General features: G+C 37.1%; 1 protein-coding gene across 13 annotated transcripts in view; it reads left to right on the forward strand.

The window, feature by feature from the left end:
• The window catches only part of BMAL1 (basic helix-loop-helix ARNT like 1), a 55,474-nt gene that overhangs the window by 24,561 nt on the left and 7,305 nt on the right, over nt 1-23,608 (forward strand). For 7 of the 13 annotated variants that reach the window (XM_068945144.1, XM_068945143.1, XM_068945142.1 and 4 more), the window contains 13 exons: nt 5,255-5,378; nt 6,087-6,234; nt 9,356-9,376; nt 10,438-10,476; nt 10,796-10,837; nt 11,844-12,001; nt 14,130-14,209; nt 15,224-15,316; nt 15,889-16,006; nt 17,288-17,437; nt 18,271-18,517; nt 22,910-23,016; nt 23,367-23,517. In XM_068945144.1, the coding sequence (XP_068801245.1) occupies nt 6,095-6,234; nt 9,356-9,376; nt 10,438-10,476; nt 10,796-10,837; nt 11,844-12,001; nt 14,130-14,209; nt 15,224-15,316; nt 15,889-16,006; nt 17,288-17,437; nt 18,271-18,517; nt 22,910-23,016; nt 23,367-23,517 (1,346 nt within the window). In that variant the 5' untranslated portion in view covers nt 5,255-5,378; nt 6,087-6,094. The remainder of the gene's footprint in view (nt 1-5,254; nt 5,379-6,086; nt 6,235-9,355; nt 9,377-10,437; nt 10,477-10,795; nt 10,838-11,843; nt 12,002-14,129; nt 14,210-15,223; nt 15,317-15,888; nt 16,007-17,287; nt 17,438-18,270; nt 18,518-22,909; nt 23,017-23,366; nt 23,518-23,608) is intronic. The other 6 variants (XM_068945148.1, XM_068945149.1, XM_068945152.1 and 3 more) reach the window with 3 other exon arrangements.

The following is a 23,608-nucleotide window of genomic DNA, read 5'->3' on the forward strand; positions in this document are numbered from 1 at the left end:
CATGACTCTGTATTTCCCTTTCCTGAACTTCATGAGGTTCCTCTTTGCCCATTTATCCATCCTGGTGAGGTCCCTCTGAATGGCAGCACAGCCCACTGCTTATCAGCCACTCCTCCCTCTTTTGTTTTGTTTGCAAAGTTGCTTGGGGTGCGCTCTGTCCTATCACCCAGGTCATTGATGGGTAAGATGAACAGGATTGGACTCCATATTAATGCCTAGGGTGCACCACTAGTGACTCTAGCTATGCTTCATGCTGCCAGTCACAGCCATTAGAGCATGGAAGTTCAGTGAATTTTTCAGTCCACCTTGCGGACTGACCACTTACCTGGCCTGCAGCTCATCAGCTTGTCTATGATAATGTTACGGGTGTCAAAATTCTTACTGAAGTCGAGGTAAACAGCATCCACTGATCTCCCCTCATCAAGCAAGCTCATCTCATCATAGAAGGCTAGCGCATTGGTTAAGCGTGAATCCATGCTGACTACTCCCAATCACCTTCCTTTCCTTAATGTGTCTGGAAATAGTATCCAGGATTAGTTGCTCCATCACCTTCTCAGGCATCAAGGTGAGGCTGACTGGCCTATAGTTTCCCAGATTATCTTCCTTGCCTATGAAAATAGGAGTAACGTTTACTCTGTTCCAGTCTTCAGAAAGGATATCATTGTCCATGCCTATCTTAGGGAGTTCCTTTTGCTCCTCAGGGCCCCTCCTGAGCTAAAAATCTTAAGTGCTTCTATGAGCAGGGTAACTGTCAGAACATTGTCCTTTGGCTCTGTTACCACAGTATTGTGTGAGTTTAGAAAACTCCTGTAGGGTGGTCCTGTGATATGGCACATTCTGTCTTTTCTCAGAGACACTAGTGATGAACAAACCTGATTTCAGGAGGGGAGTGTGTGTGGGCACTCTGAGAAACTGCCTTTAAACTAACTTCTTAGAATGGAAAGATGTTCTTTGTGCCTGTGGAGTTTTTCTTCTGTTCATTGGAGACTCATTTTCTTTAAGTCAAAATGATTCAGCTTGTAGCTTTGTGGCTGGTTTAAATTCATGGGATGCTTTCCTCTAGCTTGCTGCTTTTTACTTAGGAAAGACAGGGATCAGCTGTTTGAACTTCAGCAGTTGAAGGCTGTGCCTCTGCCTTCCACAGAGAAAGGGGGGTACTTGTGCAGCCCATATTGTGAGGGTGCCAGATGGCAGCGGCTGGTAATGCAGGAGGCTGTTTGATCACTGCTACTGTGTGTGATTGAGAAAGGGGAAGCATGAGCCACTGCTGTTGCTGAGCACTCGGGTAGGAAAGAGTTCCAAAACTCAAACGTGGCTTGTGGTCTGCCAGAGTTTGGCAACCCTGGTGTTGAGTGATTGATAAAAGGATGTCCTCAACAAGCAAGCAGGATAAAATCAGTTCTATGCTCCAGTGGGTGCTGTTTATTTAAAAAATCTGCATATGAGGTGACGCTACCCTAGGGTATTTTATCTTATGAGAGTACGGAATAGTCTTGCAAATAATTTCAGTAAGTTCAAGGAATACAAGCATGCCATTAATACAAAACAATATCAATATATTGAACAAATATAGAGTATTCTGACAGCTGCTCCTTTAGTACTGGAGGCGAAGGAAAATATCGCTGCTTTTGTTCAGAGATCTTCATTTGATTCTTACAGAGTTTTTCGTAATAAGGATTCTGATGTTAAAATAACTGCTTGTCACTTGCAGCAGCCATGCCTGTGTGTGCCTGTGCTTGTCTTGAAATCGTTGTAGGGATACCGCAGTCCTTGTGCTGCTGAGCAGAAATCCCCCACTTTTATTGGGTGCACCCACATCTGGAGATGTCTACAACACATGTTAGAGAAATAGAGATAGTGGAGACAAATAATCTGTATTCTTCTGTTTCTTACTAGTCCATACTGTGTAAATTAACTGTTGAGATAGGAAATCTTTCTTCCCTTCATAGCAATATTCTTTCTGTAGTTATCTGTTTTTAGTTCAGTCATTACGCATAAGGACAATGAATATCTTCTCAATTATTTCTTAAGGAAGCCACACCACAGTTTTCCTCTATCATTGTGAAATAATGTTTTTAGCGTATGACACAATTCTGATTCACAAAGTTATGAGTTATGTTTCTTTAAATAAATGTATATTGTATTTTGGAAGTAGTTGAAACTTGCCTGGAGGGCAGTGGAAGCTGGTGGTGCTTGCATAAAGAGGTCCTGACTCCCCAGATGGGTGCTTGGCAGACTTGGTTGACCTACTTTAGCTCTGACCTTGATTTGCTCAGAGGTGTTTATGTACTCATGATCAGCTTTGCTGCATGATTAAGCTAGTCATGTGACATCTAACAGTTTTTTGTTTTTTAACAGATGAACAAAAAGATATGTGTTTACTGTCTCGTTAGCCTCGTTACAGGAGGTTAGAGAAAGATTGAACGCAAGGGAGGGGAATCCTGAAGGAAGTAGTCCAAAACAGGCTGTGGAGAGACAGTGTCTGATATGACACAGTGACAAAATATCATTTGATCCTTACCTACAGGGGTATTTAATCAGGAAGTGACCTACATGGCCTTTTTTCAAGTAGGTTCTTGAAGTACCTCGGCAACAGGCTTGGGGTCATAACTGGAAGATTGGGGCTTTGCTTGTATCTATGGGTGTTTTTTTCTGTGTTGCTTTTTGTAGAGGTTTTTTTGAGCCATTGAACACCTAGCAGCTTCAGGCTGAAAAGCTATTGAAGTATTCCCTTTTCCAGAATGTTAAGAAAGCCTAATAATAAAACACATTTCACTGAACTTATTATAGTGGGGCAGTTTTGCAGCTTATTCTAGTGGGGCATGCTGATCTTCCTCTAATCATTGGGTTGCCATTTTTTAATATTAAACCTCATTTCAAGAGACATACATGATTCTTAATTCCCATAAAGCTGAAATGTAGGACTGTGGTTGTTAGAACTGAGATGAGCATTTGGGACATTGTGGAGAAGGGACTGACTTGAAAAGAAATTGAGAATTCTGTTTTTTTTTTTTAAATGCAGTTTTGCTCTGTTTAAATGGTTAAGGCACTTAAAATAGCTGCTTTAAAACTATCAAGTATATTCTCCTGTTATTTATGCAATTTAAAATAGTGGCACAGTTGAATGGATACTTAAGTTATGGAATTCTTCTGTGAAACTCCTTTTTAAACTTAGGTTTTGAGATGAACAACAAAGCAGCTTTTTACATGAAAGCATACCGATGATTTGTGTGGGTTTTTTGCCTCCCCCCCCCTTTTTTTTTTCTTCCCATCCTTTTCCTTCTAAAATCATAGGTATTCTTAAAAAGACTATGTCAAACTTAGGAAAACTTTTATTTTATTCCAGTGAGTCCCAACCTTATCTGTGAGGTCCATAAAAATACCTGAAGCAGTAAAATTTGAGATCAACAAGTCCTCAGATAGTGATGTATACTAGTGTTCAGGAGCTTTGGAAAGTTAATGGTGGATGACTGGGCCAGAAATTTTAGAAACTGCTCATTTCCAGAGTATGCATTATACAGTGCCCAGGGTTTTGTGCTAGATTCTAGAATTGAATTGTGGGTGCACAATACTTAGCATAGAAAAATATCACTGTAGGCAGTTAGGTGTGATAGTACTTTATCACTAGATGTATAGGGCTTAGGCACAAGCCAGTCTAAGTTTAGCTGTAACTAAATATTGTGTATCAGTTGAGGTTGAAGATAATGTTCTCTTGCATCTGATAGATGGACCAAGAGCAGAGAAATGGTCAGTGACTGTGGTTTAGTTGCTGCGTTATAAATTAAGCTATGGTAATCTCATAGACCTCAGTAACCTGATCATATGACTAGATTTGTAGTTGTGCTGCTTTGGGTAAGAGAGATAAAATAGACAACTAGGGAAGGGCTGAAGTAAGAAAAAAAATAAGGCCTGATCGACAAGTAACTCTATTAGCATGCATGAAGGCTGCCTTCTGAAAATCAGTTATGGTTCTGGATTCAATGAGAAGTCATAATTTGATTTAAATTTCAATTGATTTAATTTTGTCAGTGACCTGGTGCCAAATGGCCTCTTAACTTGCTGTTACCAGTATGTCCACGCATTCAGAAATACTAAACTTTTTTTTTTTTTTGGTTGCTGAGAAGAGACCACAAAAAAGTCTGATGAATGATGAGATGGATGATGAACCCCTCAGAAGTAGCTTGGAAGCTCTGCTTCCAGCAAAACAGAATGATCCTCTGTTCACAAGTTGAAAAAACATGAAGAAAACGATACCCTTGACTTCAGATTTTTGGGGGTTTCTGTTAATTTATAAGTTTTTAACATGTCTTTATACATGATACAGTAGAATCATTTGCAACGTGCTCACATTGACAGAATGCTAGTTAGACTTAAGAGCATCTGAAAGCATGTGCTGCTGCTCTGTGTATGTGGTGGTGCATTCTGCTCTCATCACAGGTTGAGAAGGCAGTAGGAACGCTTGCAGGTGTATAAACCACAAAACAGTGTATTCAGATACTTTCAAAATTTTAACCTTTGCTGGAGGTAGACTGTTAGCACTGTTTTAAGGTTGTAGTCTCACACAGTAGGTTTTGCTGAAAAAAAGTTTCATGATGGAAACCTGGAAGTGAGGGGCATCCATTTGCAGGCTAGCCGCTAAGCTTACAGTGTAGTTGGGAGACAGCCTGGGGCTTGAGTTACAGTATGGTGTGTGGATTTATTTTAAAACTTGAAGCCTGCAGAGTAGAACAATAATTTTAACCATCTTTCCTTTGAAAATACCAACTGCTATTACAATGTAAAATAAAACAGTAAACCCAGCCCAAATCATCTTACTGCTATGGTCAGCTTGAAAGTGAAGCAGGCAGGAAACGAAGGGATCAGTCTATCTTTCACATTGTGCGGTGATTCTGGTAGCATCTGACAACAAATGTATTCAGACCTGATCACTGTTGTGCGTGGAGGGTTACTTGACTAGCTGAAAAGACCAAGCAGTGATAAACAGGTCCCAAAGGGAATTGATGTTACGGATTCCCCTTCTGTTCCAAAGGTGGGTCCTTTGAAGATGCATATCTAATCATCTAACTTCATTGATAATGGATAGAGCTTCTATACTTTATTAAAGAAAATTAAAATTTGACTCTTGAGTAGAAAACAAAAAAAATTTTTTTTTTGAAGCATCTATTTGCTATTGTAAACTTTGTCTAAAACAGTTGTTCTAGACAAACTTATCTCAAAAGTGATTTTCATGATAGCTGATTTTCTTCCTGTTCAGGTTCTTGGAAGTACTTGACTAACAAATTACGAGGTGTGAAGATGTTTTAAGGTGATCAGCTGCTTCAGGCTGAGCATCAGCTTCTTTCCCTAGGTGAATCTAGGCTTCCAAGGCAGGCTTTCAGGTAAAACTTCTTACGTTTCACAGTTGATGCCCTTTAGTAATGGATAAGCTCTTGACTATTTCTCTGTAAACAGTACAATTCAGTTATTTGAAGTCTGGAGGATTAAAATGTACATCCTTTAGAACAAAAAGTTGATCAGATTCTTTTGCACCTTTAACTAGGCTTCTTAGACCGTAGATGGGTTACTAGGGTTTCATTTGTGGGGACTCTTGTGCTGGTGTTCATTTAACCTGGTTTACTATGGATGTATTTTGTAAATTCCATGGAGTTTAACGGAAGTGGAACTCTCAAACTTTATGAACTTTTGAGAATATGGTCTGCAACTGAAGGAGGGAGATGCTCGAATTAGTGTCCCCACTAAGCAAAAGGCAGACAGAACTTATCCTTTATGTTGGTTAGCAACAGTTGGCTGGCCAATTAATGGTAAACCCAGTTTAGTCCCAGTTCATATCGACTATTCTGTAAAACAACTGCGTTAAGTAATGTGTTTTGAGAACGGTTGCGGTTTGTATGCAGCGTTTAATACAACAGTAGTTGACAGAAAGAGTAATAGCCTGTGTGTGTTTTATGACAAAGGCAAATAATGGCATTAAAACTTTTGCAGATATTAAGTATACTAAGTTTGAAATTTGTTTTTTGGCTAAAAATATGTAAGTTTCTGATTCCATTAATGCAGTCTTTTTTATCTTTTATTTTTGATAACTTTAGACAAACCAATGGCAGACCAAAGGATGGACATTTCTTCTACAATTAGTGACTTTATGTCACCAGATCCTACTGACTTGATCTCCAGTTCCCTTAGTACTTCAGGAATGGATTGTAACAGGAAAAGGAAAGGGAGCTCTACTGATTATCAGTAAGTTGGATTTCTCTTGATTTAGCACTACTGAAAAGAGGTTGCGACAGAACATCATGGTGGGGGAGACACTAGAAATATTTATAGTAATTTTCTTAGTAACCTTTTCATGATAACCTGTTGTAAAGGTTTTAACGAATAAAAAAGTTACTGTACACTAATAAGAAAGTTAATTATTTAATAATAAACTTAAAGCCTTCATTTTAGTGTAGCCAGTTTTGAGGGCTATGCAGCTAGTGTCACAATCTGTTCCAAGGCTTTGGGGATAAGGCTGAGGAGAGAAGCCTTTTATGTGATCAGGAAAGATAAATTAAAATAGATGAAATGTACAATGTGAAGGATGGTTATATTGACCATTTACATAGGAAGTAAATAGTCTGACTAGCAGGAGGGAAATTAATAATCAATCAAAAAGCAGAAGCAAAACTAAATAGTTCTTTCTGTTCACCTATTTTTGCCTTTGTAGTCGCTTCCTATCAATGTGCTGCCAAACTTTGATTAAATTAGTTTGGTTTTTCAGTTAAGTTTGAATCTGAGTAGTCTCTTGTTCACTGCAGTAGCTCTGTCTTTTGCTTGATCAACTGATTTAATCATGTGGGGGTTCATGATTGTAGGCCATTATTCCTGACAAAACAGAAATTTGAGCTCTTCTGAATCGATGATAGAATGTGTTTTTGGTATTTAAGAAAGCGTCTCTTTAACGGATGCTTGCTAATAACAATGCTGAGAAGCACCATTCAAGCCATACCTTATGTCTTGGGCAGATATGTGAAATAGAAGGAAATCACACCAACTCTGTTTTCAAAAGGTGAAGATTTTAGTAATGTCTGCCACATTTAATGTAAACAAAGATGTAATTTGTCTTCTGCAGTAGGCACACAAGGCCAACCTATTTGCTCTAAATCATATTGTAAATATCATCATATGTTCCATAACTTTACAATGGCTAGCTGCAGGTTAATTTATGGATGGGTCTCATCCATTAATACAGCTGTGCAGTCCATTTTAATGCAACTAATCCCTTTTAATGCAACTCTGTGCAAACGTTATTGCCATGGGCTATTGGACTGTAGGAAGTTCCTTTTGTAGGGAAGGGTACAATTTTTAATCCAGGCTAAGCATGGCAATTAAGATTTAGGTTCCCAGTGCAGAGAGCTTCTCTTTAGGACAACCTATGTGCAAAACTTCAGTTACTATTTGGAGACTATGGACATGCTTACTACATACCTATCTTCCATAATATGCGTTTAACCTTCCTGAAAAAAAGATAGCTCCCTCTAGTTGAATTGACTATTACAAAATTCAGTGAACAGCCTCAATCTTACCAACTTCCTCTTCTCTAGAAAGGATTTCTCCATCTTTATTCTTCTGGCTAGGAAGCATTGCTCAAGTCCTCTTTTCCAAAAGACGGCTTGCTCTTGTAAGTTATAATTCTGCCCTTTAGGTTGTGTGTGCCTTTTATTAAATATGTGAAAATACTGTTTCCTTAGATCCTAAGTAAAATAAGTTTACAATGGCTGTCGTCTTACTACAGTTCATGCTGTGTTGCAAAGGAAATGGTGGTTTGCAAATATTCCTATTTTTGCATAGAATTTAAGGTAGACTCCCTTGATTCATCCTTCTGTATGTATGTATCTGTAAATGTTGCTCAGAGATGCTACTGTTCAGCTTTTTGCTGCCCATTAACAATCTCTTTCTTTTATAAATTGTTATGAGTGTCCAGCTTTATGCTTCCTTGACCAGTGAAGTTAGTCAAGGAATAAGGAAGAACCTGACTGTTTTGGTGTTATTCTCCATTCACCTCTCAAGTACAAACAAGCTTATTGGTGAGCTGCTCTTTCAGCTCTCCATACCAGCTTCACCTCAATTCTTTCTCCTGCAACTCCTCCAGGGAAATTCCTGTCCAGCCTACTGTTGTCACTTCAGCAAAGGTTATCCATTCTCCACTACAGTTCTAGTCACATGCTGGAATCCAAGACTTTGCGCGCAGGTCCCTAAACAGTTAGTTCCCTTTCTTGGGAATAAAGTTTTAAGTTAATATATCATAAAAAAATTAAGCTGTCCTGATGCATTAGTAAATTACCTGGGGGAAATACCTCTTTTAGGTCTTTCTTTCTGGGTTCTTCTAAGGCTAAAGTGGACTTTGTGTCCTAACAAGCATCCTATAGCTAAAGATCACATCAATTTTCATTAGAAACCTTAGTTGTTTCGATACAAATTCATTTAGGATCAGAACTGGGATGCCGTATCTACCATGCGATTTACTACAGTGTATAAATCATTCCTTAGGAACAGCAGCTCAGCTGCCTTTATAAGTGGATAATTGATGCCTCGTTTCTGTTTCTAAGTCTTACTCTAGACCTGCATGCTATTTCTTTGTAAGCATCAGAGCATCAGAAGTGCTTTGAGCCACTGACTCAAATGGGCAAATTGAGAGATGAAGAAAACATTTAGCATTATTTGAAGTTCTTTAAAAACTATTCACAAAGGTGATTAATTAGAAAGTACAATGAATAATATGTGAAAGACTACTATGTTTATTTTTAAGAATGCTAATGTCTAATATTGAACTGAAATAACAGTAATATGTTCATGGCTAACATGAAAAGGATTGTCATAACATTTCTAGAAAGCACCTAGCTTCTCAATGTGTTAAAGCTCAGTGCTGTTTCAGGCCCCTTTACAGTCTTAAAGTGATGCCAGCAGTTAACTTGCATGTAAAGATTTATTTTATTTTCCTCATGATATGAGGAGGTCTGTATAATTTTCAGAAATGGGACTTCCGTACTAAGAGAAAATGTTTCTGTCCTGCTGGGCGGATTTAAAATAATAATAATAATAGTAAAACAACTGTCCTAAATTATATCTAATGCTTCACATTAAGTGTAATGAAGTATAATGCTATTCCATCTTAAAAAGTAGAATTATTCTTTCTGAAAGTAGATCAACTTGAACAAATTTGTCACCTTAGAATACAAACATTCATTGCTATTGTCTTTGTTTTCATTGTGCTTTCATTTCAAATAGAATATAAATTATTAGTTTAAGAAGTTCAATAAAAATGTAGGCAGTATTGTAACTTCTTATGCATAGTGTAACGTTTTTTTCTTTATCTTTTCAGACTTGATGGCTTTCCTTTTGAGTAAGTATAAATATTTGAGTAAGTATAAATATTTCAGTAATGAGTTTCACTTCAAACTTGAAAACGATGCTGTATCTTTTTCCTCACCGTTCCCTCCCTTTACGTAGAATTTACATGTACAATTTAAACCAGAATAAGCCAGATTTAAGAATATCCATTTAAACACAGTCGTACAGATTTAACTATATCAAAACATTCTCTTCCTAATTCTTTTGTTTAATAGTGCTGTAGTCTTAGGCATCCACAGTCTTTTACCAGGTACTACTGTGAAGACTTAGGCTTTTTGCTCTTTCTTATTTCTGTAGTTATGATTATAAAATAAAAATGTAGTAAGAAGGGTCCTTTTTCTTGTTATCATTCATGCCTCCTTCTTTAGTTTTTTTTCAGGTGACAAGACAAATCCAAGCCATGTGTCTACACTGAAAAGTTGTACTAATTTAAAATAAGCCTAATTAGTTTCATACAGTCTCTGATCCTGTCCTTGCGCTTGGCCATTTCCAATGTTTAAATACGTTACGTTGGTCTGGATTATTACTGTCTCCTACCCCAAAATCAACTACCGTTAGGCAAATGAAGCTGTAAAACACACAAGCATTTGCACAAGTTAATTCAGGGCAACTTCTGGATTTTATGGTACCCACTTCGATGATTGCCTGTGTTCAAACCTTTAACTGCAGAAAAAGCAAGTTAATTGCCGTATTTCTGATGAAGGCATGAAAAATACCTGCCTTAATATGTCCTTTTTCATTTTTTTCCTCCAGTTCATTGAAAAACATTTTTATAACAGGTGTCTTCGAACTGCATAATGTTTTACTGTCAAACACATCAGATTGTGCTGTTTGGCCTTCTGTAAAGGAGAAATAACAGTTTAAGAAAATATTTTAGTATTACAAACCCAAAACTTCTCTAGTCCTTCCAGGTTCTCATTTTTTTTATGTTTTAACTTGATTTATTTTTGTACTTAGGATTTAAATGTGGCTGGAACACTTTATAATAATTTTATCACAGTTTGATAAGAGCTTTGCTAATTTGTGATAAATTGCTTTATTCTGTTTCTGCAGGGAAGGTATGGATACAGATAAAGATGACCAACATGGAAGGTACTTTTGATACAGTCAGTAAATTGTTAGTTGCACAGTGCTAACATAGGATCCTGTGTTTAGATATTAGTTTAATGTTACTTCAGTCAGGTGCCCCAAACTGTTTTTTCTTCCAAGAAAAAGGCATGATGTTGTTACAGAAATTAAAAAAAAAGAGTTTGAGATGCACCTCAGTGTTGTAAATAACGATCTTTTCTGAGGAATGGTTAAATAAAGAATCAAATAAAATGCTGTTTTTTGATGAAGGTCTGTAGGTATGTGAGATGCACTAAAATAATTGTTTTCAGTACTGTAATTTTGTGATATCCTTTCTTAACAGATTGGAGTATACAGACCAACAAGGCAGAATAAAAAATGCAAGGTAATATACCCTTAATAAGTATATTGAAAAGAATTGCTATCTCACCTTTTGTCATATAAGGAATATTTGCATGTGAAATTCTCATTCTGAAAATAAATTTTTATAGCTTTGACCTTCTGTTGTTTTTCCATATTTTTACACTATTTTTTTTTTTCATAAACTGCATATGGCTTTGAAAATGCTAATCTGGTAGATAACTTTATCAAAATTTTATTTTTAGTCACTTCTGTTAACATTGAAACTGAAGTCTGTACAAGTATTTCTGATAATGTTACATTTGTTATTTTGTTTCTTTAAACTCATAGTGGGTCACGAAAGTGTTCATAGAGACTGTGTAATATTTGAAGATATAAAACAAAAATGAACAAAATCAGTGTTTATCATTTTCCTGATTAAGCAAGAGCTTAGTTCAGAGGTATCTCAAATACTTTAAACGGAAAACTGTAGGATGTTTAGAAAACTTATATTGCCACAGCAACAGATAGTTTTAAATACTTAGTACATTTATATAGTATACTGATTATAATACTTAATTGAATGCTTTATTCAATTTTTATATACACTGAAATTTGCTTACCTGTGACCTTTGTGACTCCTTTTAGGTTTCAGTGTATATGCTAGGAATTAAAAAGTAGTATTGGACAGTAGGAAAAGAAATTTATCGTAAGGAAAGAAAAATTATCGTAAGATAATTTTGTGCTGTGTAATGAATGGTTTCAGAACTGAGAAGGCAGAGTCCAGTATGGCTAACATTATGTGTTTTCTGGTAAATTAGAGCCACGTGCTGCAGCCTTACCTATTGTTTGTAACTGTTAATCACCCAAATAATGAACATTAATGTCTGGAGAACTCTCTGTATATGGATGGCCTTGTCATGAGGAGAAGAGGGTGACTTAATTTTCAGGGAGAGATTATTCTGCATTTCTATTTTTGAGGAGTGGAGTTGTTTTTTAATGATTTATTTTCTCATGCTTTCTTGTTTTTCCTCATCACCTTACTTGTTTAGGGAAGCTCATAGTCAAATTGAAAAAAGGCGTAGAGATAAAATGAACAGTTTTATAGATGAACTGGCATCTTTGGTACCAACATGCAACGCTATGTCTCGAAAACTAGATAAACTCACTGTGTTGAGAATGGCAGTCCAGCATATGAAAACATTACGTGGTAAGTTGGTGGGGAGGGACAATATGGGGTTTCCCCAAAGCCAGATATTTTCTCCCTCTTTCTTGCCTCTGTGAAAAAGGAATAAGTTAATGCCTTGCAGGACTTTTATTAGCAGGTGATGCTGTTTCATTTATAGGTTACTGTAACACATAGCTCTTGAGATTCCAAAATTTTTCATGAGCTGTAGGCACCTAAGGAGTTTGCTACACTCCTTTTTTTGGTGTAGTGACATTTGTGGAGATTAAAGAACTTTTAACTTGTCAAATTCACCTGAGCTGCTTAAAAATTAGCCATGTTTAAAGTACGGGGGGGGACTAATGCATATGCTTCTAGCAAATCAAATTGTTGCGTTCTGTAGCTTTAAAGGTTTTTTTTTTTTTTTTAAGGAGTGACATTAGAAAGATATCTCAGTTTCTTGCTAAAGTTGTTGTTTAGGGCTTTTCTGTGTAAAAGAGCTGACGTAAGTGTGCTGTTCCTTTGCTGGAGCTACTTGTTCTGCTGGAGCCCATATGTGTGCATCTTTTGTCTGCGGTTCACAATAGAATTCTGTTCAGAACTCCTTGCCTGATTTTCTCACCTAGTAGTGCTGTAGTCTTAGGCATCCAGAGTCCTTCATCAAATATCGCCATGAAGATTTATGTCCTTTCTCCTACCTATTTCTGTAGATTTGGTTACAAAATGAAAATGTAACAATGCTACCTTTCCTTTTTATCCTCCATGTCTCCTTCCTTAGAAACACAGATGTTGTAACATCAAGCTACCATTTAAGAGATTTGGCCTCCCTTTCCCCTCTGTCTTGCAGCTGAGCAACTGGAGGTTCATGATATGATATCTGCTGGGCTCACACAATTCCTTGTGCGAGCAAAGAATTTTCCATCAAGTCAGGAGGCTGACCTTATTGATCACCATCACTAGATTCAAGAAAGGCCAAGCAGCTGAGTTATGAAGGGAAAGGAACAAAGGGCTTAGGTGGCGATCCACAGTTAAACTTGTGTAGCACTGGTCGATGCTCTTAGGCAGGCAGGGTGCAAGACTTCTTTGAACAGAAAGTTAGGTTTTAGCTATGAGCGATATTCCTACAGGACTTAACGAGATTTGTTTTCATGCTGTTAGCTCTTTGTGAAAGAATAAGCAGTACTTTGAGAATTTTGATTTGAGTAATTTTAATCAATTTCTGTTACAAGCAACTGAAAAGAAACACTTCTGGTTTTGGAAGAGTTGGGGTTGTTTTAAGCTTCTGTATGTCCTAGAGCTTTGTCTAAGAGTGAGTCAGTTGTTGGATGTAGTCTATGGTGATGATGAAAGCTTAAGTCTCCAAAGAGTATACCGCTCACAAAGCATAGCGGTGCGGCTAATTTCCAGAAGGAGTCACTTTCCTAGTTTCTCTGAGGCCTAGCATCTTCCAGACATACTTATCTTAGCATTTTTTTTTAAAGTTTAACTTTTTGTTGTCACTGTCATTTGGCTAGATTAGCACTTTATAACAGTTCAGTGCTTACCAATTTGATTCCCTTTTGTCTTTCTAAAGGAAATAGAATGGGAAGAATTACTCTAGAATGACTAGCTGCCTCACTTGTTGATAATTTTGGGGGTTTGACATTGTTAGATACGGCCTCTGTAATGTTGGGCTTTATGTCTCTGGCACGGAATGAGAAAGCCAATTTGTAAGCTCCAAACTGGTAGTCTGGTTAAGTGACCTTGTCGTGTTTTACTGGGTTCTAGGATGAAGAAATAGTTTGAAGGTAGAAATCTTTGTTTATAATTTAATCTCCTACTTTTGACCTCTGAAGTTGAGAATAGACCTACATAAGTCAAGCACAGCACTCAAGGCAAAAAATATGTTGAAGAACACTTTTATATCTCAGAAGACGTTTGGTTTGCATTACTACCGACACTTCAGTATGGTTTGTGTTTTAAACAAAAAGTTTCATCCTTTTCTGAGCCAATACCAGCAGAGTTCATCTAGATAGTAAGGGAGAACAAAAAAAGCAACTTTCATCTTAAGAAACAACTGGAAAGAATGACAGTACAAAGAGCAGTTGAAAGAAAATTGCTCATTTAAGTGTTTATTGTCAAATTTGTGTATTACTAAGTTTGTGATATATATAGGGGATTTTTTTTTCTCTAGGTGCTACGAATCCATATACAGAAGCAAACTATAAGCCTGCTTTTCTATCAGATGATGAATTAAAACATCTTATTCTCAGGGTAGGTTTCAGCTTTTAATTAAGAGATATTAATGGCTGTGAATGTAGCTCTCCCAAAGCAAAACACCAGTATTTTTCTACCTTGTACCTCAGCTTAAGAATGTTTTGATTATGGAGGATGACAGACCGCTGTGTAAAGTCAATGTGATTTAAAGATGATTAGCATGTCTAAAATTTAGATGGAGATCTGATAAACTCGGATATTTTGATGATAAAAGCACTGTGCTTCCTGATCGTCAGGATCTTTGGTTAGTTCATGGAATGAACCAAAATTATATAAATAATTTTCTTACAAACATTCTGCCTTGGGCTACCTTGACAGGATTTTCAGCACACAATGATGTAATGAATATGGTTTATTTGAGGTCACTGAGGCAACACAACTCAGTATGTTTGGCTACTTGCTCTATACTTCTTTTATAGTGCAGAGAATATATATCTTTTGTGTCGGTAGTTAAGCACTTCTAGTAGCTTGCATAATTTGTGAAGCACTGCAGTGACCAGATACAGCATATGCAGGATTAAATTTCTGCAGGATTGTGACTCTAGAGCCATAAAGTTAGGGCCTGATCCTGCATACTTGTATGTGACTAAAAAATAGTACTTTCTAATGAGTACTTACTTACCTGTAGACATACAAACATCCAGGTTGTGTTTGGTTTCTAAAGGAGCCAGTATGAAGTAAATACAGTTAAGATGTTTTAATTTGAAAACAAAGGCATTATTAAACAAAACCATAATATTACAGGACAAGATATGGATTCTTTCTTCCCATAAAAGTAATTTTAAATTCTAGCCATGATTTCCAGAAAGATGCCAAAAATATTTGCAAATGAAAAAAAATTTAATTGTAATTTTATGTTTTGCCTGTATACTCAGTTATCTCTATAAATGTTAAGAGAGCAGATTTTCCTGGTGTAAAAATTCTACTGTATATAAAAGGCTTCTAAAGGCTAGAAAGATGCAATGAAGATGTATAACTTAGCAATTAACTTTTTTTTTTTTTCCTAATTAGGCAGCAGATGGATTTCTTTTTGTTGTGGGCTGTGACAGAGGGAAAATACTGTTTGTTTCAGAATCTGTCTTCAAGATCCTCAACTACAGTCAGGTATTCTTTTCTATCTTAAATAATGTTAGGCCTTAGAAGATTTGAAAGGCTTTATGTGATTATGCATTTATTTTGGGGGAGTATTCATGTGAATTGTCTGTCTTGAAAGCTGAGACGTGTTGCAAAAAAAAGGCATTCTGATCTCTGCAATGTTATTAGAAACATTTTTCTGGTTTCAGTTACCTTCAGGTAGCCTTTAGTTTAGGTATAATCTAAATGTCTACTAATCACATAAATATTGAAAAAGAATATTTGTAGTTAGGATTTTTACTTCAAATGGGTAGTATACAAAATGAGGCTAACTAGAAGCCAGAGTGTTTGTTGTTCATGGACTGAGCATGCTATTTCTGCAAAATGTTTACTGAAAATAAATTATTAAATTACTATGCAACCCAGTCATAATTTCAAAACATATAGAGAAAATAATACCTTCCATTAAATCCTGGATCTCAGATGTTTGATGTTCATTGGTCAGACTTATGTATAAAAGGATTCTTAATAATGAATGCTAAAATTAGAAAAATATACTATACAATTATTTTAATTTTTGACTGAATATTCAATATCTACAGAATGATTTGATTGGTCAAAGCTTATTTGATTACCTTCATCCTAAAGACATTGCCAAAGTGAAGGAACAGCTCTCTTCTTCTGACACTGCACCACGAGAAAGGCTTATAGATGCAAAAAGTGAGTATTAGTGTGTTTTGAAACAGTGTCATGTAGCCAGATACAGGGATTCTGAATATTTACCTAACAGCCAGAAAAAGAGAGAGGCTGTTTGGATTACCTGTCATTCCACAAGATTTTTTTCTGGCTAGTACCTCACATATGCCAAGAAAGTTCCATCTTAAAGGCAAGGGAAAAAAAAGTACTAAACTGATACCTAAATGTGGAAGCTTCTAGGTTTGGCATGCACTGCAATATAGATGTATTGGTTTAACTAACTGGATTTATCTGTGAGGAATCCCTTTTTTCCCAGCCATCAAAGGTAGCAACAGTCATAACATAGGATGAGCAGAATGGTAGTAGGTAACACTGGAGACTCACCTCTGTATTATTTTAGATGCCCGGGATCAGGTCTTTCATCTGAAAGAAGCTACCGGCTCAAGGTCAGAAATCGGACTAAGATGGTTCGTTCCAGGGTGATGAGCCTAGAGGCTCTTGGTTTCTGGAAAGTTTTCCCTGGTCATCAAGCAGGCTTATCAAGTGCTATCCCCTTTTTGTGTGCCTTTGACAAAGTAAAGGCAAAAATAAATACCATGAATTTTGGTCTTCCCATCTGCTGTGGCATTCTGAGCTTACCAGTATGTTTTCTATGTTGGCATCAGTGACTCTGACACTGATTTGCAGTCTTGTGTGTATATCACTTTCTCCCCCTTCCATCAGAACAATGAAAAAAATCCGATGTATTGAGATATTGCAGTTGAGAGGGATCTGAAATGGTACTGGGCCTGTTCTGCTCTAAATGTTCATATGTGCTCTTCGGGTGTTATGATAGAAAAGTCTTCCAGTCTGAAGTGAAGGGTTATGGGACTGCTGGGTGACTGTATGTATGAAGAACTGCTCTGATTTTGAGTAAATAATCACTGTTTTTAATCAATTGATAGTGTTCAAAGAAATTAAAATGTTTATTGCAAAATTTGTGATTATTTTTACAATCTATTCCTAATCTTTGCATTTAGGACCCTGTATTCTCAAGTCAATGTTTTCACACTGAAAAGCGTAATCAGGAACTCTTTAAGTTGATATGGTCAGTTGAGTCAGTTGGTATCTTGTTGTCATTGGTTCATTTAAAGGAAAATCTCCAAAAGAGCACTTCTGCCTCTGAGAAGGATGTAACAGTTGGGACACCTGTGCAAATCCCAGCAAAATTAAAACATCATACAGTTTGGTCGTGTGATGTAACCATTGGTATGGTTAAGTTTTTATCTAACAAAGAGGTTTCCTCACTTCCTTTATTTGGTGCAGCTGGACTCCCAGTTAAAACTGATATAACGCCTGGGCCATCACGACTCTGTTCTGGAGCAAGACGGTCCTTCTTTTGTAGGATGAAGTGCAATAAGCCTTCTGTAAAAGTAGAAGACAAGGATTTCCCTTCAACCTGTTCAAAGAAGAAAGGTAACAATTATACATTTTGTGAAACAGAATGACTGTCAAGCATTTTTTTTTTCTACAGTTGCTAATCTGCAGTGGTTAAGTTTTTGGCGCTTACTGACTAGAGTCAATGTTTTTTCTTAAGATATTGCTATATGAACTGTATCTAGGTCTGTTACTTTCTCCTCTTCATACTGTTTCTTTTTCTCCAGAGTAGTTCCTACACATTGTATTAGCATATAAAGCCAAATTCACCTCTCTCGTTTCTTGAAATTGTTGGGGGCAGTGTGTGCTGACAGTCTTGCCAGCTCAAGGCAAGGGGAGATGAGTTCTCCTTTGAGATACTGCCTGTACTGCCTGTCATTGTGAGACTTAATCTTCAGCCCTGTGTACGTTTACCCCCTGTGCACTCCAAATGGTGTATTTTCGGCTAACTATTATTATTATTTGTGTTTTCCCAGGAGCGTTGTATTAAGTTGAAAAAGAGGACCCCTGTGGGGTGTTTTGTTGTTGTTTTCTTCCTTGATATACTAGTTTCTCCAAACAGTCCTTTAGGTTATTTGTATCCCTTGCTGAAACAGTAAGAGTTGATGCAGTTTCTGCATGAAGATTATCAAACGGTCTTGAACTATCTGGAGTTTCAATATAAACAATGATTTTGCACAGGTGAATTGTACATTGACTTCTCTCCAGTGCGCTGTGATGTCACAGGAATATTGAAAATCCATTAGTGAGCAATATCCCAAATTTCCAGGATGAGACAGGAGGTGCATTTTAGCAAAACTGAAAGATAAAGCTCTCCAAAAGCTGTATCAGTGGCATAAATGAGCTTTTCTTTGTTTTTCTTTTTTTAACAGCAGACCGCAAAAGCTTTTGCACTATCCATAGTACAGGATATTTAAAAAGCTGGCCGCCAACAAAAATGGGACTAGATGAAGATAATGAACCAGATAATGAGGGCTGTAATTTAAGTTGTCTTGTTGCAATTGGACGGCTTCATCCCCATGTAGTACCACAACCAGTGAATGGTGAAATTAGGGTGAAACCTACAGAATACGTTTCTCGACATGCAATAGATGGGAAATTTGTTTTTGTAGATCAGAGGTAAGAATATTTGTAATAACTTCCACAATAAGTCACTGTCCAACACTGATTTACTGATAGCATAATATATACTTAAAGCAGTGCAAATATTATTCGAAAAAGAAATGTCTGTTCTTTTCAACCTTTTACTACATCTTGTCTGCAAGACAAGTTATTCTGTTTTCTTCCCCAATATTCTTATTTTGTTGTTTTCCGGCTGTTGTCTAGATACCTTGAAGTATGCATACTACTTTGAAGGGTTCTTTGAAAGGAAATTTTTTAAGTGAGCCTCATCCATTCGCTGAAGTTTGATATACTGATCCTGCTTCCACTGAAGAAAATTTAGGCAACTGTAAAAGCTGAAAACCATTAATTTATTTCTATATTGCAGGGTTTTTGTTCATACAGACTAGCACTGTTCCTTTGACATTTGCCTTAAGGGAATCTAGAAAAGAGACACTTGTCAAATTTTCTATGACCCTAACTTTTTGACCCTATGGAGTACATGATCCCTGGAGAAGAACTTGCAGAAGGAGGAAAAACGCAGGCATTAGTTAGCTTAGAGAAACTTCTGGAGAATAATTCGGCATTAATGTTGTACTGCAGTTTTCTTGAGCATTTAAAGACTTGTATAACTGAACTATTTCCTTATGCTTGCAGTTAAATGACAAATAGTTGGCATATCTCTGGTTTCCCCTAATAATATACTATATACTTGATGAGGAAAATGGCACGCATGACCGTCAGTATAAAATTATGCTTTCACAAGTAAACTCCATACTAACTTAGCAGCAGTGGAAGGAGGGTGCTATATGCAGAGTGCTGTAAAGCACGTCCGTGAGCTGGAAACATCATTTGTTCCGAGGTGATTACATGTGCTCATGCTTCCGTTGCACAGGGAAGGTGGCATTAGTTGGTGTAATTAATCCATTTGTGCCGGGGGGCACAATGCATAGCTATTGACTGAGAGTGTGTGTAGCAGCTATTCCACAGTAACTGTCTGCAAAGTAACTGTGATTTCCTAGGTCTGTGCTCCTAAGTGTAGTGTTCAGAAATGATCTTGAAAGTTGTCTATGATCTGGCTCAGATCCAGTAAAAGTGTGAAACGCATATCTAATAATTTTTATTAAAGCATGACAAGAGTGCTCTTCAAGGTGTCTTCTGATAAATTGCCTCAGCGGGGGATATATAAAAATGCGTCATTACTCATTGAATTGTGTGCATGTGTTGACTACAAGTCTAGACTATGAACAAGGGCTTGTAATGAGATTGTGAACAACTAGGACCCAAGAGGCAATGTAGGCCATTTTCAGGTTTACAGTCAAGAGCTACATTATTCTTCAAGTGTGATTGCCTGTCCTGTGGTTTTTTGATGGTGAACAGATTGAGTCTCTTCTTCTTTGTGCTGTGCATCTTTCAGATAGGAAGCATGACTGTAATGAAATAAATCTTTGTTTTTTTGGGGGGGAGGGTGGAGACGTTAAGTGAAATCTTTCCTCCGATGGTGGTTTCTGGCCGTACTTGTAGCTGTCGTCTGGAGTGCCTGCTTCATCCACATCCTTCTTGAACTTCGCTTCTGAAGGGCTGAGGTTTATTCCTTGCATCTCATAGGAGGTGCTCCAATAGATACATGCTAGTGGGGCGTTCTGCTATTAGTGACTGAACAAAACTGCCTTATGGTGTATTGCATTCAATCTCCTTCTGTAGAACTATTTCCTAACTAATTGTTCCTCATCCAGTTGACTTCTTTCCACCAGAGTGTAACACTTGGCACTTGTCTTTCTTGAATTTCATCCCTTTTTTTCCACTTTTTTCTTTTTTTCTTTAGCTTGCTTCTCCACTTGACAAGGTCACTTTGAATTCTGTAGTTATGTGTGATATCGTCTGTGTGTTTCATAAACTTAATTTTACTCTCAAATTCACCATCCAGAGTCATTAAAAGTACTGAAGTAAGAAACAGGGTGATTCTTTTTAAAACTTTCTTCAGTGTAGCCTGCCGCTTTGAAAGTGAACTGTTAAGAAACTGTTCTCTGATTGCAGTGGCCCAGCTAGTTAGTATGTGTAGCTCTATAGCAGCTTGGTTTCCTTCCTTGCTTAGTATAATACATTGTAAGACAATGTCAAGCCTTGAATTAATTAGGTCTTTTGACATCTGTCGTAGCTGCTTACATCATCCCCGTTTCATAAGACCTGTTTGTCCTTCTATTAAAGTAAACTAAAAAGGTTTAGCAAGCTGCTTACTGATGCCCATTTTGTTTGTTAATCATCTATGCCAGGCCTTCAACTCCCACCCCAGTGCTGTTAAGAGGCTTTGCTGTTTCAGTTCTTGGAAAAATACTGGAATAAAGTTTACTTTGTTCCTAGCTTTTCCTTTTCAATGATAGACTCTACATTTTGCTGCTCTTTGGTTTTCCATAGGCTCTCAGATGTAACTCACCAAAGCAATCTTAGAACTGTCAGTAGTTTAAGTGTCCGGGATAAAGTTCACCAGACAAAACCAGTTCGAAAATTTCTCTCATGTGAATACTTTGTTGTGTTTTCTTCTCTGAGTCTTAGAGCTTTTTGTTGGTGAGGACTAATGGTGTAAGCCACCTGATTGGTACTAAAGGGGAAAAATACAAAAAACACTGCATTAAAAACTTCTCTCTTTGTTAGTCGTATCTCATTTTTTGTCCCTGTATGTTCTTACTGTTATTCTTACTCACAATTTTTAATATGAAATAGTTCTACATTTTATAATATTTCCTTTGGGCTTTTTTTGAGGTTGCAGAAAAGGCGATGGTCTAGCTGCGTTGGTTCCTTATTACTCTTCCTATTTCATTTGCATTGGAATAGTTTGGAATCGTGACTTGTATACTGATTTCTTCAAGCATCCATCATTTCTTCTTAAGTGAATTTTCTTCTAAGAGATATACAGAATCAAAGTTTATTGCAGGTCATTGTTTTTGTTTGCTGTCCATTCTTCCACTGAGCTAGAGGGTCTCAAACTCTTACCCCTGAGTCATTCAGCCATGTCACTTCCTATCTTGGTGTTCTCAAGCAGTTTCCCTGAGGCTCCTGCAGGTTTGATTTTGACCTTAGTCTCCAGTTTTCTCTCTCTCTTCAATAAAATCATGTGCATTTTAAGGCCTTCCTGGATATTTATCCTGCTTTGTTCCTCCTTTACCAGCAAGTACTGATATTGCCAGGTGGTAGCTGTGCTGTGTGCATCACAGTAGCCATCATGTACTGTTGCTCCCTGGACACCCTTGACAAGCCTGTCTTATTCCATGGTCTGGGGGCTGGAGGCAAGCAGACACATCTATAATGTGCCAGGCGACACCAATTCCCATGTTCCCCTTGCCTATCCATTATTTTTCGTGTTTGTATTCTGATTAGATGAATTATCCTACTAAATCCAATACAGCTTCTAAATCATAAACAACAGAAGAAACAAATCTTGTTTTCATGTTTTAACGTAGTGATCTCCGGGTTGTTTAGCCCACTGGCCCATTCTTCCTTGTCAAGAATGGCCCTTTTGCCTTCTGTTGGGCCGTAGCCAAGCCTTTTGTCACTTATTTGCAGTGTGCTTTGGTTTTCCTCTTGAACTTACTTTAAGGCTTGGATTACCAAATTGATGTACAAAGAAGTCTTTTTTTTCCTAGTTTCTTGAGATGTTCTTCATCCTTGCCAACATCTCCTTGAACACTACCCGAGAGTCAGATCAAGAACCCATGTGTCTTTTCCATGTTGCAGATCTCAGGTGTGTTTGGTCTTAAAGTTTTCTGACAAGGAAGAAAATGATTTGGCTTTGTGGCTGTTCTCATGAAGCAAAGAGTTGTTCTACTTGCTTTATGTTCCTGTCTGTCTGATTTAAAACAGATATATTCAGTAGGTCTCTTAGTGCTTCTTCAGGACAATTCTGTTTGTTAGCCTTTCTTTTTTATGGGATTAGGTGTTTTCTTTGGTTCTAATCTTAAGTCTTGCAACTAGGAGAAAATGCTCCAGAAACACTAGTTATGCTAAAATTGGGCTCCTATTCAACAGCACCATGGGTACACAAAGGAAAACTGCAGCTCTTCAAACCCAAAATGTCTAGTTATTTTTTTAATGGCATCATATGCAGAAGGCTTCGCATTACCTTGTGGCTGCTACAAAGCAGCTTTAATCAAGTTTAAATTCTCAAAATTACAATATACCTCCAAAGCTATTTAGAAACTCTTACATCCGGTGGTGACAGGTCAAATACACCACCTGAGAGCTGTTGGTGTTATGTGCTTTTATAATTATCTGAGTATTGTTAATTAATTTTTTCTTTGTAAGCTAACATAACTTTCAGCATTACTTGCAGCTTGCCTAACTTCAGTATGAGTTTTAGTAATCTATCGTTAATATTTCAACTTGAAAAACAATTTTTTTTTCTCTCTCACCAAGGGCAACAGCCATTCTGGCATACTTACCCCAGGAACTTCTAGGTACTTCATGTTACGAATATTTTCATCAGGATGATATAGGACATCTTGCAGAATGTCATAGACAAGGTACAATTATTAATAATTTAATAAAGACATTTTGTAAAAAATATTGGGAACAACAGTGTATTAAGAAAGCCGTGCAAACTTTATTTGGCTGTCTTTCTATTTTGCAAATGCTTCTGTTCAGAACATTGTTCATCATGAGCCAAACGATATGATTATGTTAGACTTTCATGGGTTTTTAATGAATATTTGATCTTCATTTATGGAGGGGAAAAAAAGCTGCAGAAATACTGTTTTTCTCCAGAGGTGATGGGAGGAATAAGCTGAACTGAGGTTTCCTTGGCAAGGATTCTGCTTGTGTAGTCATTTGTGCCTGTTTGAAACAAGGTTACTCACTTTCTGTCTGTCTATAGTTTTGCAGACAAGAGAAAAAATTACAACCAACTGCTACAAATTTAAAATAAAAGATGGGTCTTTTATTACATTGAGGAGTCGCTGGTTCAGTTTCATGAACCCTTGGACCAAAGAAGTAGAATACATTGTCTCAACAAATACCGTTGTTTCGTAAGTATTTTCCCTTAACAAATGTATGTAAACGCTGATTGTTTAAGATAAGATTTGACTTAGATATGTGCGCATGTTCTGTATCACGGTA

The sequence above is a fragment of the Struthio camelus genome, chromosome 5 (genome assembly GCF_040807025.1).
Source record: "Struthio camelus isolate bStrCam1 chromosome 5, bStrCam1.hap1, whole genome shotgun sequence".
In the NCBI taxonomy this organism is placed as follows: domain Eukaryota; kingdom Metazoa; phylum Chordata; class Aves; order Struthioniformes; family Struthionidae; genus Struthio; species Struthio camelus.